At 38.2% G+C, this 19,778-nt stretch overlaps 1 protein-coding gene across 1 annotated transcript in view; it reads left to right on the top strand.

Moving 5' to 3' along the window:
• Positions 1 to 13,893: 13,893 nt before the first annotated feature.
• cngb1a (cyclic nucleotide gated channel subunit beta 1a) overlaps positions 13,894 to 19,778 on the top strand; it is a 35,674-nt gene continuing 29,789 nt past the window's right edge. The window contains exons 1-7 of the mRNA XM_073815664.1: positions 13,894 to 14,124; positions 16,031 to 16,118; positions 16,230 to 16,263; positions 16,375 to 16,417; positions 16,525 to 16,621; positions 17,096 to 17,121; positions 17,669 to 17,771. Of these exons, the coding sequence (XP_073671765.1) occupies positions 16,035 to 16,118; positions 16,230 to 16,263; positions 16,375 to 16,417; positions 16,525 to 16,621; positions 17,096 to 17,121; positions 17,669 to 17,771 (387 nt within the window). The 5' untranslated portion in view covers positions 13,894 to 14,124; positions 16,031 to 16,034. The remainder of the gene's footprint in view (positions 14,125 to 16,030; positions 16,119 to 16,229; positions 16,264 to 16,374; positions 16,418 to 16,524; positions 16,622 to 17,095; positions 17,122 to 17,668; positions 17,772 to 19,778) is intronic.

The raw sequence follows: 19,778 nt of genomic DNA, 5'->3' as shown, positions 1-19,778 counted from the left end.
AGCCCTCTCTTCTACTTAGCGTCTGAAGTTTGCATATTATTTATTATTTCTCTCTCCAGAAACCACTCGCGTGCATTTTTGTTTATGATAAGACTATAAAGGAGCCCGTGACGCGTTGTTCTAATGCTGGTGAATGATCTCAGCTTCTGAGTGGATATTTGACGAGCTCCCTGATCTCTGCTTTAAAACAGTTTTCAGACATTACTCATCGTGATTGTTTATATGCATTTAAAAACCTGCATTTTGAGGAGCTGAACGATATATCTTGGTAGGATGACGCGCGGGTATTTTCGTTTATTATAGCTCAAATGAGCACGCGTGACGCGATATTCTTTTATGTTGCTGAATGATCTCCGTTTCAACGCAGTAAGTAACGAGCTAACTTACCTGATATCTGCTTCAGTCCAGTTTGCTGACATTTCCCGTCGTGAATGTTGCAAATCCCTCATTTTTAAGAGTTGAACCAACTTCATGTTGCCATGACACGCGCGTCCTCACTACGGCACATGCGTCATTGTTTATGCGTCTCATTTATCATTTCCTGAAAACTGCTTTAATCTAGTTTGCAACATTTCTCGTGGTGAATGTTTATATGCATGTTATCTCTCGTTTTAAGGAGCTGAACCATAACTTTTGTTGTAACTACGACACGCCGGTTATGCCATTCTTTCGGCTTCTTGTTCACACATAGGGTTTTCCGTGTATCTGACTAGGTCCTCTTTCCGGCAACGATCCCAGAAGATTAACGGGACGAGTTTGTGTTCACACAGACGTTTGTCTGGCAATTTTATGGGTATTTTCTGGGACCAACGGTCTGTGTGAATGGGGTTGTAGATACATGGAAAACCCTCTGTGTGAACAAGAAGCTGAAACAGTGCCGTAATGGGCGTGTCGTAGTGAGGACGCACTCATCATCATAAGAAATGTTATGGTTCTGCTCTTTCAAACGAGAGATTTACATGCAGATCAACATTCACGATGAGAAAACTGGACTGAAGCAGATATCAGGTAAGTTAGCTCGTCACTTTGTGGTGAAGTGGAGATCATTCAGCAGCATAAAAGAATATCGCGTCACGTGCTCATTTGAGCTTAAAATAAACAATACTGCATTTTTCTATGAAATGAATGTCATTTTAAATCCATAAAGTATATAAACAACAAAAATGTCATAAGCTATAGTCACATGATTGATTTTAATGTTTATAAAAAATGATTAAAAAAAATATGTTTAGATAAAATTATTAGAGGAAAGGATTTTTGCATTCAATTTTACCTCATATGTGAGCATGTGTGATTCCGCGTCCCGTGAACTCTGGCAAACTCGGCGTTGTAAAAAGAAGATGAGTCTAGATCTACTAATATAAAGTCAAGACTGTCACATTTTAAACCATACATTTTCTACACAGAGGAGATTAACTGCCGTAATGGGGTTTGGAAATGTTTTGAGCGTTTCTTTCACGTTTTAATTCCTCAGATAGCCAAATGCAGCAGCAACAGCAAAGCTCGTGGGCGCGCTCAGACGCTGATGACGTCTGCGGTGAGCTGAGTGCAGCGCCTGCCGCCAGAATAAAGTAATGTAACACGATCAAAACACTATCAAAATGGCAAAAATATCTGAAAAGTGACAAGGATACAGCACAGAATTGATAATATTATGCATAAACAAATTAAAAGACAAGTAACACATTAATGGACGCTTCTTTGATTTTGAGGTTGCATGCAAACCTCAGCATGTGCCCCCTCTGTTTGAATGGGCATGGCACCTCTGCATGTCTTTCCGGGACCTTGCAGATTCCGGCAAATCATTGGCAGTGTGAATGAACAAAAATCAAACGATCCCGGACAAATCCATGGAGCATTTTCCGTGTATTTTCCAGAATGTCTGTGTGAAAAGGGCTTTTGTGAGTAATTTATGAGTGATAGTGTCCTTAATCTGATCATTCTGTAGCTCTGGTTCTTCAATTATGCATCTGACTGTTAAAAAAGTAAACAACACCATCAAACTGCACAGTCAGGCAAAAGTTAAGAAGAGCTTGAAGGGAGTTATTGTCCTCCGGAGACCTGGCTAAGAAATGATTTATACAGAAATAATTAAAACTGTGTTCATGGTTCAAAACAACTTAATCGCTATTTAATTAATATTTAATCTTATACTCTATTAATCTCTATTCGGTAACAACGCCATCTTGGACATCTTGGTTGCCATGGGTATGCTGCGCAGTTGACTCTTGTGAATTACACGAGTCCAAAATGGCATCATGACCAGATAAGCTAGTTATTATAGTGTATGAAGTTTGAAATATGGATATTTTTCTTACAAAATAGCACTGATTACCCGCAAAAGACCTTTATTAACCACTTGGAGCCGTGTGGATTACTTCTGTGAAGGATGAATGCACTTTTGGGGGGTTTAAGGTCAAAAGTTGTTCCCTGATTCCTGTTTTCTATCATTATAAGCTTGAAAGAGCAAGGACTTTTACTACAATAACTCAAAATGTGTTTGTCTGAAAGATGATAGACATATGTGACCCGTGCTGGCAAAAGAGTCAGAATGCGCAGTGTCAAATTTTGAGCAAGAGGCAAAAGAAAGTAGAAATGTCGATTTTTCATAAAAATAAGTATATTAAAGCCCATGTTATTGTCGTGTAGACTGGAAGTGATGTATTTCAGTGTGTTCCAATCAAAACTGTGTGCTAAGTAAAAATAATTTTTTGTTTCACTTTAACACCTGAATACTTTGAAAATGATTAATTACGGCTAAGTAAATTATTAACTATAAATATAAGATAAACTTAGATTTACTTATTGCCATTTTAGTCTGCAAGACTGTGCAAGTTACTGTTTCTAAATTGTGATAGACGGGCTGATTTGATATTGTTTGATGCTTCATCTCACTCATGACAGCGTGCTGCTGACTGTATTTGACTGAGGCAGATTGGCACAGGTATGACAGGGAAACTGCAGAACCTTCTTTCCCTGGACACTGTTGCCCCCTGCGTTCAGATACACACACACACACACACACAGCGCCTGTCAAGCTCACTTATGCAGTAAGCCGTGCCCGCTGCTCGCCTGAATGAACCACTTTTAATAATTCATCTGATATGCTGTAGAGACCGCCAAATATGAGAGAAATATTACAATCTGGTGCCGCAGGTACTTTTATCAGAGTTGTCCACATAAAGGCTGCAAAGTGTATTTTAGTGATAAGGCTTGTTTTATTTTTAACTCCTTTTAACTCCTACTTTTATTTGTTCAGGTTCATAGTTAACCACGAATGTAAAGTTATGGGTCCTGTACTGTAGTGATACCATGGTACAGTGATTGTCTCATGTTTTTACCATGATTTTTAAAGGGGTTGGGAAAGTGGAGGTGAAATGACATTGTACCCGGAGAACAGAAGATAGTGATGATAAATGCAGTGGTCACAAAGAGTAAGTGAAAACAATAAAGACAGGATAAATAAAATAGCAGCTCAGCAGATCTGGAGAAAGACCTTGTGTTCCTGAGCTGTGTGTGTGTGTGTGTGTGTGTGTGTGTGTGTGTGTGTGTGTGTGTGTGTGTGTGTGTGTGTGTGTGTGTGTGTGTGTGTGTGTGTGTGTGTGTGTGTGTGTGTGTGTGTGTGTGTGTGTGTGTGTGTGTGTGTGTGTGTGTGTGTGTGTGCAGTACAAACACAAATCCATGTGTATTAATCCAGCCGAGTTGACCGCAAACAACAACCCACCCCCTTCCACCCCTGGGCTTTTGTGCTGGATTAACACACAAGATTTGTGTTTTCGAGAGCTAAACTGTTTAATATTGCACCTGCGAGTACAGACAAAATATGTCCAAAGAGAACAAGTATAAAAAGAAATTCTCACATATGCTTTAAGCTTTATCTCAAAAAATACCATTTCTTTGAGATTGCCTGTCTGTAACAGTGACTGATGCATTTTGTAAGGTTGGGTTTTCAAGTTTTTATTGTAGAGAAGTTGCCACACCTATGGGTTTGTGTCTTTACAGAAGTAGACTTTTACATAATCCTAAGAAACCTCAAAAGTGATCAATTTGTAGTGCTCTGCGCACCAACTCTGTATATACTGTATAGTGATGATAGCACTACTAACGCCCAAATTATACTTCTAAGGTGAGTAAATAGTCGTGTAAGGCCATATCCTGAAACACATTCAGGTTCTGCGGACATTTATTTATTTTCCCAGCTTTCTTTCCCCATATATTAAGCAGCCAGTATTTTTGTGCACAACTGTATACCATTGCATTTCCTCATACACTTTTCTGATTGTGACGGTAAAAAAACAATTATGGAAAAAGTTGAAGAGTGATATATATGTATGTATATATATCACTCTTCAACTATTAACTGCTTCTCCAACAACATACACAACAAGCAGCTTCTTCGCCTTTTGCCTTGATACTATAGGTTACATCAGACAACAAAGCAGAAGTATAAATGAAAACTGATACATAGCTTATACAGCCTAGAGCAGGGCTAGTCGCTGCTTATCTTTTGTATGATTTAAAAGCGTGGTTACTTTAAAGCCCTTTACCACTGTACATGACAGACGGCATATAAACTGGAAGGAGAGTCGGAAAAAAAGGCTGCATGGGGTGCCAACCATCTGCGGATGCGTAATTTTCGGATCCAATTTGAGCTTTGGATGCAACAAAAAATGTGTACGACTACATCGCATGTGACACGCCGACCAGAAGTGATGTATTTCAGTGTGTTCCAGTCAAAACACTGTGTGCAAGGTGGAAACTATTAATTCTTTTTTGTTTAACTTTATCAGTAACACTTGAATCCTTTAAAAATGATCGATTACTGAGTAAATTATTAACTATAAATATATTCATAGATTAAAGGCGCTTGCGCTGGAATGAGCATCCCTCCCATGTTGACACAGATTTACGATTAAACAGAATTTTTTTACAACTGCCACTAGGGGCAGAACTCCGACAGTCGTGTCCAAATGTAGTGTACAATGGAAAGGCGGTTTAGCTTATATATCTTTAAATTATAAAAAAGAAAACATGAAGTGCAATTTAAGTCATAAGGAGAAGACTGGCTATATGTTGTGAATACTTGAAATGTAACAGTTTATAAAAGATAAACACTTATAAACAAAAGAAGTTTAAGAGCTTTGCTATACAAACATACATGTGTTGATTATTTACACTTGCACTTTTTTGTATTTAATTTAACTATTAAGATTTGCCTCCTGCAATGATAAACTACAATTGTATTTAAAATATTTTTAAAAAGTGTTAAATTTGTTTGAATGCATGTTTTTTTAATATATGACATATATTTATTATAATTATTATAATATTAATTATATATAATAGGTAAAAGTAAAAAAAACCCCGTAAAAATAGGTGCAAAACTTTGGCCCACATATTTACATTTTGAAAATCTGTCCCTCGAAGAAGAGTCGGTAAAGACCCCTGTCGTAGAAGGTCTTACACAAAAATATAAATCAGGCTTTATACAAGACACCACATTTGTTTTCAAAATATTTTGCTGTTAGCATGTTGCTAAGCTAATAGCATGATACTCTGAGAACATTTAGACTATAATTATAGTCAACATTTCTCATGTGTTGAAATCTCATCAAACCTTCTCCGTCACCCCAAATTCATTTCTCCTACATATGAACATTTAATTGCCGTTTTAATTTTGACACTCTCATGTCACGCGATAGTGTTTGGCACATTTCGTTTCAGTTGATGTTTAACATTGCCATTTATTTTCAATGTATTTAGCACTTTGAATTAGAGCAGTATCTTAATTAGACATGCAAGTGTTTCACAGCATATGTCTCTCATTAGCATTATATATACAGTAGGGAGCGTGCAAAAACAGCTGGCATGTACGTTTCGGCTTTAAAGACTCAATGCAAAAGAGTTTGTCACATTCAGATCTGCTCTCAAAGGAGCTTGAATTTCAGGGCCAACTTATAAAAAGGCTCTTGTCTGTCAAACAGGCTCAGTAAAGACAAACTTTCAAGAACACGGTACAAGGTAGCAAGTCAACTTACCAAATTATTATTCACCGCACATTAATATTTTCCTACGGCACCTGTCCTTGCCCAGGAAAAACATACAGTGGCTTACAGAAAGTATTAATGTTTAAAGGAGCTCTGGAGGCATTTGCATGCAAAGTGAAGGTTATAAAATGGAATAACTCTACCTAACCTTCTCCTGTTACAACCACACTACAAACCTAATGGCAACTTAATGCACTAAATTCACCGGGAGACGCAGAACGTGGGCGTAAAATGCGCAGGGGGAGAAGATTAGTAAAGAAATTGGAGGTGGCACGAGGCCATTTACTGTGTGAGCTACAGGTAATGAGATATACGACAGGCAAGCAGGGGCTGTTGATCTGATTTAAAGTGCATGATGGAGTGGGGCGAGAAAACACAGGCTGAGGGGAGTTATGGCACATGAGATTTATAAACTCGCAGTAATAAATGTCGCAACCGCAAAGGTAGCTACATTGCAAAATCCGTGTTTGAAAGCAATCCCGAGTTCAATAATCAGGTTTCATAAATATTTAAGAAACGCGTAACATCGTAGCCAATGAGAAAATATCTACACAACAGCACTGACTTTGTGCGTCTATGACAAATGGTGTGACCAAAACCTACAAACCTTTATAATAAACTTTGATGTGATTTATATTCTTTTTGCAGAGAGGTTTCATCACAGGGTTTGTATAATGGCTCGTGAAGTCTTGCTTAATTACATTTTAATTCATTTTGCCATTGTAACTCATCCTGCACAAACTGTGCTACTTACTGTAGTTAATGGTGTGCTATTAAGTTTGTACACGATTGAACATTGAAGGAGGGACCTATTAGCGATTGAGACTTAGACATAGTTTTGACATGGGCCTGTAAGTATCTGAAAACACCTTGCATAATTTAAAGTAATGATAGTATTATACATATTTTCTGCCTGTGCACTTTAATTGTACATTTTGTTTAGGTTTAACCATCATCTTAACCATCTTTGCGGTTTTGTTCATGTGCGCATGTATCCGTGTGTAAAAGAAAAATGCGTCTGAAACGCCAGGCAAATGCTAACTATGGGCGCTTGCCATTGTATGATGCGCCGTTTGGTTGTTGTGGTATTTGTTTTTTAAAAGCAGGGCACTTCCATTGGAAGCAATCTAAAACATACGCCGGCCGCGGGCCTAAAGGCCTTTGTCTTTGTGTAAAGTAAAAAAAAGCTAATGGATAAACTGCAAAATTCTATTTTCAGTTTTAAGTGAACATTTCGATGTTGAAAAAGCTTATATTTTAGGTGTTACCAATTGAAGTAATTTTCTAAAAAAAAATTCACCTAAAATTGTTCACTTAAAGTGAGAAAATTAAAGTTGGCAAAAAAACAACACATAGATTACATAGAAAACCAAAACATTTGTTATTTTCGATGAGGCATTTGTTCAAGAGATCAGTTTAGCAACTAGTCAGACCATTAAAAAAAACGAAACCGGAAGTAAAGTTCGGATCCAGACGTGTATTGCGTCTACGCACGTTTCGTCTGATGAAACCGTCTATAAGCTCAAACTTGATAAAGTAAGTAAAAATTTTAAAAAATAACCTTTTTGGGGAAGGTTGGTGTCTACAATTTTTTTCTGTATAACCAGTGTTCAAATTGAGGGGGGCTGTGGTGGTCCCGGACCTCCTGTAAGCATCCTGTAATGCAGCGTAAAACTCATCTACTGTTTATAACATTTTAAGTGCAAATCTAACCTGAAACTTTAAAAAAATGAAATTTCTTTCTTACATAATAGGTGTACAAAGAGACTCCACATAGGACTCCAGATGACAATATTGAGAAGAGTGTCAGAGCTGTCAGTACATCAAGATGATCCATCCTCTGTTTTGCTGACTTTGAATTTCAGTAGCTTGCCCTGTTAGTTGAGCTAGCACATAATCCCTCGGCCCATAGAAAGAGCTGCACCCTGTCAGTCAAAACCTGTCAGACATCTGTGTGGCCTCAAAATAACAAGTAGTGCTTTGGTTTAAAGGTTTTACAAAGTATTCACTATAAAGAAAAGCTTCAGGATGAACAGATAAAAGTAGATCCAGTTACTGGTTTTATTCTGGATTGTTATAGATTGTACCACAGAATATCCTAAAACATGCTGTAAAGTATACACAATTCAGTTTGTATGCATTTTATACATTTAAACATTATACTGAAAGTAAACTCTTATATTCGCAGTTCTCTCACTTCTTAACTTTTATTTTCGTATTTACGCCTTACCAGTGTTTCCCTTTTATTCTTGGACATCTTAAACACAATATATACAATAGATTATATATAAATTATTATACATCATCATGAACTCATGTACACATCGATTTTGTACCTATCAACTCAATCTTATGGCAGTTTGTGCGTATTTTTACAAGGTGGCTGTTTCATATGACCACATTCATATGTTTTTTGTATGATTTGCTTTCGCCCCTATGGCATTGAGGTTAGGAGTGTTTTTTTCTAACAATCGTATGAATTTACTTTAAACATATTCATACGTACAAATTCATGTGAGATAACGCATTCTCCATTGATTCTTTGCACTATGCATTTATGAAAATTATTCTGTAACAATTTTATAAGTGGTTTTATTAGCAAATTATTGTGGAAAAATTGTTGTTTTGTGACCAATTTATTAGTGGCATGACTAATGGTAGATTTGTGATCCATATATGGAAGGAATGCATGTGACCCGCATGTGCACCAATGACTCATTCAAAGCCTCGGTTTGCCCATTACATACATACAGTGACTCGTTATAAAAACAGGGCAAAATCACAAAACAACTCACATGTGAAAACAAATATTTGATGGCAGCGTGAGCAGATCTAAATGGAATGTCTCATAATTTGTGGCAGGAAGACCCAGACGCAGGTTTAACAGTACACAACTCTTTATTAAACAGAAACCAAACCAAACAAAAAAAAACAGGAGGGGGCCGAAAACACAACTTAAGCAGGCACAATCTCACTGTGGAGGCACAGATCATAGACATTAAAGAAATAACTAGACTGCGTGTTGCCTGCATGATCGTGGGTCAACACTGCCACCATATAGTGGGGGCAAATTCTCCATTCATATCATAGCAACTGGAGGAAAAATGCCTTCGTCATATGCAGTTTTGAAATGTACAACTGTCACACCCCTTAAAACGAGTCTCTGAGAATTAAATTTCACAAGTAAGACTGAACAGTTGTTTCAGGTTGTGTTTGATCATTATAATAGTATTTTGATAGTTGGCAAAATGGAGGAAGTCCCTTAAAGTGAAACATGAGGAGGCATTGTGAGAATGCTTAAGGTAGGGGATTGAGGGTTTTCCTCAAATAATCTTTTTGTTATTTGTTGTTTTACATATATGCTGTAGTATATGTATGATATAAGCCGTTTCTCAATACCAAGTACGCCAAACTCAGACTTGTGTCCTAGTTCGAACTTGCAAGTTCAGACTTGGAAGAACGAACTCCTGACGCGAAATGCATTCTGGGAAACTTTGCTGTCATAAGTCCACACAAGTCTCCTCTGATGAATCCTCGATAAAATGGGCGGATCAAGAACACATCCGGGGATTTTATGTGAACTTGGGCTTGATGCGAACTTTGAATTGGAACAGTACTTGGGCCGCGACTGATGACGTTTCACAAGTCCACAAGAACACAAGAACAGACAAGAACGCATATTGAGAAACTGCTATAATTTTAGCGCTATAAAAACGAATGCAGACTGTCACTCTTTGCAACCCCCCACCTCGCCAACCCCAAACTCACCCAGCCACCTCGCCACCCCCCACCCCCTTAAGAGGTCTCTCGGATTTTAAAATCCAAAAATTGACAGGTATGGTATGACAAACAGAAGGAAATTTGGTCATTATTGTGCCCATCTCTTTTGAAGGCAGAGTATACGATATCTGAAAAGGGAGTCAGGCTGACTACCAAAACACACTTGTAGCCAATCAGCAGCAAGGGGCGTGTCTACTGACCGACATCATTGCCTGGGTTGCGTATGTGTGGGGTGCGTCTATCAACAGAAGGTCCAGATTATATTGGGGTAGGGGCATGTTTGTTTAGGTGATTTCAAATGTCAACATTGACTTTCAGGGATCATGCACCCCGCCTTTAATTCCTTTATTTATTAAGCCAAGACAGACAGTGGACCTAATCCACCAAAAGGCCAGCCAAAAAGAAAGTATATGATGACTTTTGTCAGAGACAAAATGCAAACACAGTTGCATTATTCCTATATACTTTTGAACAAAGTCTTATTTTGTGCAAAATGATAATACATTTGCACGTTTATTTTCTCTATTGAAAATGTTTAATTCTGCTATGTTTTAAAATATGTTGTGATTAAATACATTTCAAAAGTTAAGCCTTTACCATTTTGTTGGGGCGATTAGGGACGCGTCCCAACCTACAAAGTGGGGAATGACAGAAAAAGTTTAAGAAACACTGGTCTATATATCTACATTTTAAAAAATGCCCATGGTTGGGTCAAATATGGACATTTTCTAGGTTAGAGTTTGTCCATATTTTGCCCATGAAGCAATGCAGCTTTTTAGAGTGTAGTCTGTAATTTAAATGATATTTTCTGTCATTTGTTTATAGATTATTAATAAGAAAAAATATGTCTTGTTGCCAGTATAGGCTACTTATTGTAGTTTTTAGTGTTTATGTGAATGTTATTGAACTTGCCACTGCTCAGGGTGTTGATGTGATGTCTGTAATAAGTGTCACCGTGGTTGACATACACTCTAAAAAACAAACGGTGCTATATAGCACCAAAACAGTTGCTTTGGATCGTAACGATAGAAGAACCATTTTAGTGCCATATAGCACCGGTGAAGAACCAGTGAAGCACCAGTGAAGCACCAGTGAAGCACCTGTGTAGAACCATATAGTGCTATGTAGAACCATATGTGGTGCTATATGGCCCCTATATGGTTCTACACAGGTGCTTCACTGGTGCTTCACTGGTGCTTCACTGGTTCTTCACCGGTGCTATATGGCACTAAAATGGTTCTTCTATCGTTACGATCCAAAGCAATTGTTTTGGTGCTATATAGCACCGTTTGTTTTTTTAGAGTGTATGTGAACGAGGAATCAAGCAGACTCGAGAGAGCCATACGAGAGGGGAAAGAGACTCATCTGAGGCGCTCAAGCAGAGAGACTCTTATCTCACTGATGAATATGTGGCAGATGGCAAACTGGAAGGCAGTGGCACCAGACTGAGATAGTCACACTGTCTGAAGGGCAACAGCAGACCCACTGGAATTGATTATAATATCACAGCCAGCTTGAGACGAGCCCCTGAAGACCAGATAAATGACATTATCACATTCATATTTATATTCATAAAATGAATTTCAGGAGAAATGCAGAGCCATCATAATTAATGATGCTCGCTAACTCACCTGAAAGTTTAAATATTTGAACACATAAACTTAGTGAAAGTATTGTTGGTAGGAATTCATCTTATAGAGTGATGTGAGATACGCCCTCAGCGCAAAGAAAATGAATTAAAAACTTTAAAAAATGTAAAGTCTGATATTAAATGTGTTTTTAGTTTGTCACAGCACAGAAAATGTGTTATTAACCACCCAGCCAAATTTAAACGATTAAAAACACCAAATAAATGAAATAATTCATCAAAACCTTGAAAAACCAGGCAGGATTTTGAGATCACAAACGCTGAGGGCGTGTCCGATGTACCCGCTGAAACCACGCCCACTCGCGGGCTACCAGCCGTCTCTCTCAACTTTCACATACCGTTTTTCAAGATCGCTGTTAACGATTATCTTCCACTAAACTTTGGACACTAATGAGAGGTTGGTGGACCAAAATATATATCTTTTATCTAGGTACAGAAACATGGTAATCTAAATCTATGGAGCGTTTCTGGTAACTACAGTGAACGTCCTGTCAGAACCAGGGTTTCATATTTTATTGAAGCAGCTCTGGGCACCGCCATTGGCTAGCGGACCCCCACCTGCTGTTAGCATTCCATTGACTCCCATTCGTTTTGGTGTCACTTTGACAGTGAATAAATTTACATCTGAGGCGTTTAAAGACTCAATTTGTGCATCAAATATTTCTAAAGAAACACTAAAATGTATAAAAGGCTCCATTACCTTGTATCTTACGTTATGGCCCAGTAGAAGCAGTTTTAGTAAAACTATGCTAATGATTGCGTCATAACCACGCGACTATCTGTCGCACAGTAGAGAAATTACCGTATGGACAGGAGAAGAAGCGCATGTAGAATATGGCGTACTGGCGTTAAACTTTAAAATAAATAAATACTACGCAAAACGACAAAGTAATTAATCAGAATACTAAATATTCTTAAAACAAAATGTACTCCTGTTCACGCTCGCCGTTTCTGCAAGATTTGGTGGGTGATTCAGATTTCTCTTGGCACAGCTATTAGAAGACTTACAATTGTCAGACAGGTTGCTCACGTCACCAAGCTCAGTTTGAGTCTGCGCAGTACGCTTGACCCCCCGGAAGTGTGAGCTTCTAATTTCACTTGTCTCCGTTGAATCCAGGGGGCAGGGTTTCATATTTTATTGAAGCTTCCCTGGACGCCGCCATTGCTTAGCGAACACCCATCTGCTGTTAGCATCCCATTGACTCCCATTCATTTTGGCGTCACTTTGACAGCAAATAACTTTACATCTGAGGCGTTTAAAGACTCCATTTGTCCATTAATTATTTCTAAAGAAACACGAAAATGTATAAAAGGCTCCATTACCATGTATCTTACGTTATGTCCCAGTAGAAGCAGTTTTTGTAAAAATAGGCTAACGATTGCGTCATAACCTGCCACTTTCTGTCGCACAGTAGAGAAATTACCGTATGGACTGGGAGGGAAGCTCAGAGGCAATCTTTTACTGACTATGAGGCAATCGGGTGGACGTGAAGGCATAAAGTCAAGGGAGATTATTAATCAGAATACTAAGCAAAATGTGCTCCTGTTCACGCTCGCCGTCTCTGCAAGATTCAGTAGGTGATTCAGATTTCCTGTGGCACGGCTATTAGAAGACTTACAATTGTCAGACAGGTTGCTCACGTGACATCCACGTCATTGAGCTCAGTTTGAGTTTGCGCAGTACGCTCGACACCCAGGAAGTGCATGCTTCTAATTGACTTCACTTGTCTCCGTTGAATCCAATGGGGTCGCTGTGTCCATTTCTTTTACTGTCTATGGTCAGAACGTCCACTGCAGGCATCGTTCTAAAAACCATGGTTACCATTGGGTCCGATGCCCATTCCGACTAAAAGAGTAAATATTCATTATTTAATTTGAAAGAATTAACAAAATTCTACCTTCTGTTAAAATTTCATGCAAATATATTGGTACACGAATGATAGATAAACAAATTAAATTTCTATTGAATCATTGGTAATGGGGAAATTTTACATTCATAAATGTAAATATATGAAAATAAAGCTAATGTTTTTTTCCAAAGGAGTTTTGGATTTACTGTAAATCAGTGGAGAAACATTGAAAAGTGAAGAAAGTTATTGAATCGGTTAAAGGTTTTTATTTTAACTTTTGGTCATTTATTTTATTTATGTTTTATTTACTATTTCCTTAAAGCTGTGCTTTGTTCATTGAGATTGTTATCTTACTTTACATTATGTTTTTGCCTTATTGTAATTGTCTCGGCACAAAAAACTTTAAAATACTTGCGATTGTGTTAAGAAGACATGCTAGGTGGCTCCAGTGCGTCACCGAGCCACCGTTTTAGCCCTGCCCAAATAATCCTAAACACAGAACTGTGTAAAAACGGTTAAACAGTACATTCTTATGTGTAATTTTCATTAAACGTTCTCTACTATTTTTTAGCCCCTTCTACCATTCGTCCTGGACTCATATCTGTTGTCCTGTGTGGAGTGGACTTCAAAGGGATTCAATGGCTAATGATGTCCAGGTTGTTCCTCTCCCTGACAGAGAGAGTTTAATCCGGTTAGCTGTGCTTTCTCATGAATAATCCTTCTATTTACCCACCTGTCTGTCCGTCCTTGAGCCCCGCAGCCGCTCTCTGGAATGACGGTCGCCTGCTGAACGCTACAGGTAAATCTTGATATATAGCAAAACAAAAGGCAGCTAGTTTGATACGCTGATGCTAATGTCCATTTGATTGGCCTATTTTAAGTAAAACAAAATACTTTCTATTGAATTGTCTTTCAAAGCAATATACACTGTCAGTAAAAATGATCAAAAAAGGGATCTGGGGCATTGTTCAGATACAGATATGTATACATTTATTACCAACATGTACCTTTGAGGTAGTAATATGGACTCTATGGTCCCAATATGTACTCGTAAGGTACTGATATAAACTCTTTAGGTATAAGATGTACTTTTTTGAAAGGATATCACCCTGGTGACCTTTTTTTGACAATTTTTCTGACAGTGTATAGGTTTCTATATATAAAGTCTTATTTGCCTAAAAATAACTCAGTATGACTTCAATGCTCCTTTAGTAACGGGAACGCTCTCAACTAAAGCATGTTTATTATTGAAATAGTTTTTTCATCATTATCATCATCATTACAATCATTTTTCCAAAATCAGGGTCAATTGAATTTCCACTGACTGAGTGCATCTACTAGAATATATTTAAGCATTCTCTTTGGTTTACTGCTTGAGTTGAAGCCGGTCCCAGCTCATTCATCCTCACAGATCCTCAAGTGTTCACCTGTATAAACCTCCTGACAGCTGTTTTGACTAGCAGTTAATCAGTACTACCATCTCTACCATCTGTTCCTAGAAGGTATACTTCTGAAATCTTGGAATGTTTCGCTTGGTTGGACCTGTGCTTTTAATAACACAGACTTGGTTTCAGCGAATGTGTATTTTGTTTTTAGTTTAGTATGGGTTTCGAGTGAAAGAAAAACCATCAGGATGAACACAAAGCAATCACACAAACACATATACAGACAAGGTCTATATCTCTCTCTTCTCTCAGGGGGAATGTATAACAGTGTAGACAGACAGCTACAGCTTATAAAGTGTATAGGTATCCAAGCCTGGAAAGATTAGGGTCAGTTGCATTTATCAGTGATTAACAGTGACCCGAGCACATATGTTCCTGTTGGAAAAAATTTGGAAAAACAATTTTACGTGTTAGTAATTTCATATGATTTATACAAAAATATACAATAATCAAGAAAATGAAAGAATGAAGCACCACCCCTAACACCACCTCTAAACCCAGTGTCATTTGGGCAAAATGATGTTGTATGAATTTGTAAAAAAAAAGAAAATTCTGTCATAATTTATTCACCTTTGAGTTGTTTCAAACCTGTATTTTATTGTTCATCTGAACACACAGGAAGATACACTCACCTAAAGGATTATTAGGAACACCTGTTAAATTTCGCATTAATGCAATGTTGTAATGGTGTGGGGGATGTTTTCTTGGCACACATTAGGTCCCTTCGTGCTAATAGGGCATTGTTTAAATGCCACAACCTACCTGAGCATTGTTTCTGTGTCTATTCCTTTATGACCACCATGTATCCATCCTATGATGGCTACTTCCAGCAGGATAATGTCCCAAATGAGTTCACTGTACTAAAATGGCCCCCAGAGTCATGTGGTGGAACGGGAGGTTTGTGCCATGGATGTGCATCCCACAAATCTCCATCAACTACAAGATGCTATCCTTTCAATATGAGCCAACATTTCTAAAGAATGCTTTCAGCATCTTGTTGAATCAATGCCACATAGAATTAAGGCAGTTCTGAAGGCGAAAGGGGGTCAAACACAGTATTAGTATGATGTTCCTAATAATCCTTTAGGTGAGTGTATTTTGATGGATGTTTGCAACCAAGCAGATCTGGGGCACCATTCACTTCCATAACAGGAAAAAATAACACTATGGAAGTGGTTGGTGCCCCAGATCTGCTTGGATGGGGATTTAAACTCATCCAGATTTGTCATTGACCCTGACTGTGTTAACCTTGTGTTTCAGCAGCATGTTTAGCTGGGTGGTAAAAGTTGTTCCTCAGCCCCCAGCACCTCCGGGGAAACTGGGAGATGAGGCAAGTCCGAGCGCAACAGTGAGTGTGTGTTTGTGCTTTTGTTTAATTGATGGTAAACTGACTCATAAGTACATCAAGAGTCATGTTTGACAGTGCAGAAACAAATATTTTATTACTATCCCATTTCAGGACACAGATGTAGGCAAAAAACAGCAAGTTAAAGGTAAATGTCTATTCAATCACATTAGACTTCAGCCTTCATCAATATCAACACACAAGCACCCCATCATCACTGACGTGAGAACATTGCTCATTTATTTTTCATGTTCTACAGAACCTGACCCAGCCAAGCCCAAGGAGGCCTCAGAGGAGAACAGGTAAAATGTGTTAAATGTGCTTGCTGGGTACATACTGTATGTGTGTTCAAGGCCCTGACAGACCTCATTACCCCTCTCTCAATCTCTCTCTCTCTCTCTTGCTTTAGCTCTCAGAGTGGAGTTTTAAGTTGGCTTTCTCATGGGTTCAGCACTGCCCTCCCTCAGCCTGTAAACACCTCTAAATTGGTTAACACCGAAGCTAAGGTACTTTTATGAGGAATATCATGTGGTAGTTTATTCAGGAATTATTATTATTATTATTATTATTATTGAGCTATTAAAGGCGGGGTGCATGATTTAAAAAAAAAACATTTTAGAAGAGGGAGTCAACCGAGTACCAAAACACACTTGTAGCCAATCAACAGTAAGGGGCGTGTCTACTAACTGACATCATTGCCTGGGTTGCGTATGTGTGAGATGGGTCTATCAAAAGAAGGCCCAGATTCTATTGGGGTAGGGATGTGTTTGTTTAGGTGATTTCAAATGTCAACATTGGCTTTCAGAGATCATGCACCCCGCCTTTAACATCCTTAATACCTTACTTTCAAATGGTTACTAGTGATGGACATAGTAAAGTACATTTTGAATCCGTGCCTTAGAAACCTTCCTTCCCCCTTCATTGTGTACTGCATGCATTATTGTTAACACTTGTTTCTTTTTTACATCATTTCTGAACAGCAAGAGGACAATGCAGCGAGCAACAGGTATAATTTGGGAAGGGGGATTTGCTGTATTTGTGGTTATTGAATATTTATGAGCGCTACACATTTTCTATTGCTGTATCATGGATGGCAGTAACCCATCAGAAGAGTAAGTGTGCTCATACTGGCTGTAAAAGACCTGCACGTCTCAGCATGCTACACACGCAACATGCTTTACTGCTTCTGTATCTCCATATCAACCACTTGGAGCAAACGCAAAATACATTCAATTGCATTATGTCCTACAGTTTTAAGAGCAGGCATAAAGTTCAGCGTTGCAATATCGACAGTGGCTTTTTAAAGAACATAAAATGAATACATAAATGACAAAGTGAAATATTGAATGACATGGGTGCTTTAAAGGGTAAAACTAAAAGTGGAGTGAAACGGCTTTGTGCTACAGTAGATAGTAGGCCTACGGCGTAGACTTATTTGTTGTTTTACCGTCTCATGCTGCCCCCTAGTGTTGGCTTACAGCAAAGCAGTTTTTTCATGACTTGATGGCAGCAAGCCAAAGTAATGATGGAGTGTACTGTGTGTATATTTCCAGCACAACTGGGATGATCGGCTGGATTGTGCAGGGACTGGGAAAAGTGGTTCCACAGCCAGATGAAAAATGCAAAGGCCACACCGAGCCACAGGAGATTACTGAGGTAAAAAGACACACACAGCATCTCTAAATGAATCGTACATTTGTGCAGTATTGTTTTTTATGGTGTTTGTCCACATTACTTTTCAACTTCATTAACACTATATCTGCATTAATCATTTAGTAAAAGGTTTTCCCATTTTTTCACAAACTATTTTCATGGCTGACATAAGGAAATTAAATGCATAACTGTTACGTTATAACATCCTGTAGTGGTAGAGCATTGGGTTAGCAACGCAAAGGGTCTGGGTTTGAATCTAAATGTAAATCCAACAGATTAGCTTGTGAGAAACAACAAACACACATACTACTAGCGCATGCATCCCTGCGCAGACCCATCAGCTTATGACATCAAGTATAGCGAAAGCAGTACTGTTAAGTCACTCTTGCGATACTTTGATGTCACACACAGATAGATCTGCGCAGCGTCATCGTTGATGTTTGTATCAATCCACTCTGTTGGCTTACATTATAACGTAACAGTTACAAAACAGTAGGCTTGTTTGAGATGCAGCTTGCCTCGCCTGAAATATAGGCGAGAGTAGCCGGCTGCAGTGAGGGGAGGAGTAAAAAAAGTGCAGGCAAGCCGGACGCTTCATGAATCTTGCTGTGTTGTGGACTGCAAACGTCAGCAATGGAAGAGATCGCGTTTGCGTATTTTATCATAGATGCAACTGAAATACCAACAAATGCATTTACATTAAGATGTTTATAAGGAGAATTAACAAAGCTGAACTGTTCATTATTGGAAAAGGCTTCTTAGTAAATGTTGGGATGTAATCTAAGTCCAGGCGTAATACAAATTCGTTTCTGTGTGAATTATAAACAGCACACAGTACAAATAATACAACACCAATACAAAAGTTTAAAGGAATTCATTAAAAATATAAATGTCATAAGTCAAGAACAAGTTGAATAAATATAAAAACTACTACAGAAAGTGGAGTTTTTAGAATTAAAAAGTCATCAGCTGACATTCCCGGGCAAATGAGCATTAAGCTGTGTCGTCAGCAAGTCTTTTCCCATCGTGCTTTTCGTTAACGCAGTCGGTGGAGAGCAACTGCGCTCGGCTGTAGAATCCGACAAGCCTGCCTCTCCATCGCGAGAGTTATTTTGCACACGTCAGCGTGACATCAGAGCAAGTTGGACGCAAGTCGGACACTTTTCTAACTAAAATAAAAAATAAAACTATCTCGAGATTAAAGTAATTAAAAAGCGAGAATAAAGTCATTATTTAATGAGAAAAGTCAGATTAAATATAATTTTGCGAATAAAGTCATTATTTAACGTGAATAAAGTCATTATTTAACGTGAATAAAGTCATTATGTAACGAGAATAAAGTCGTTATTTAACGAGAATAAAGTTTTAATATTTTAATAATAATATCATATTTTTACATTAACGTGTTTGGAGTGATGTGAACAAGCAGATCTGCAAAGCAGATACCAAATTATACCCGTCTTATTAATAAATAAACAATATGAGGGAGATCAGAAAGGCAATTTATGGAATCTCCCTCATATAAAAGGCGATATGGGGGGAGATAATGTAAACAAACAAAATTCATTGCTCACCTTAATAAAACAAGCATGCAATGAACAGAATATCGTGATGAATAATTTGTGTTAATTGGGAAGGAGTAAAGTATACGCACATGGAGGCACACCTAAATGAAAGTGCACGGGTGATGAGGGATATTAATCGTATGGCGAGGGAGGAATGGAAAGACTCTGTGCCTCTGCCTTTGTGAACTAACAGTTGAGATAAATGCAACAAGAAGGCTAAGTTTCACTTTAGGCGTATTCTCATGAAAGCAACAATATAAAAGCTTTACGTTAAGTGCAGAACCTTATAAAACCCTAAAAGACAACATTGAATGTGGCTTAATGCATCTACACAGTAATATTAAAACGCCGTATTCAGCAAACATTTTATTAATAAAAACATTCTGTGAACAGGCAAGGAGAGAATAAGAACACAAACCGCTAAAGGGCACGTTCATTTCCTTCA

The sequence above is a fragment of the Paramisgurnus dabryanus genome, chromosome 9 (assembly GCF_030506205.2).
Source record: "Paramisgurnus dabryanus chromosome 9, PD_genome_1.1, whole genome shotgun sequence".
Taxonomy (NCBI): Eukaryota; Metazoa; Chordata; class Actinopteri; order Cypriniformes; family Cobitidae; genus Paramisgurnus; species Paramisgurnus dabryanus.
The sequence above is the reverse complement of the archived record's forward strand: the minus strand, read 5'-3'. Positions and strand labels throughout refer to the sequence as shown.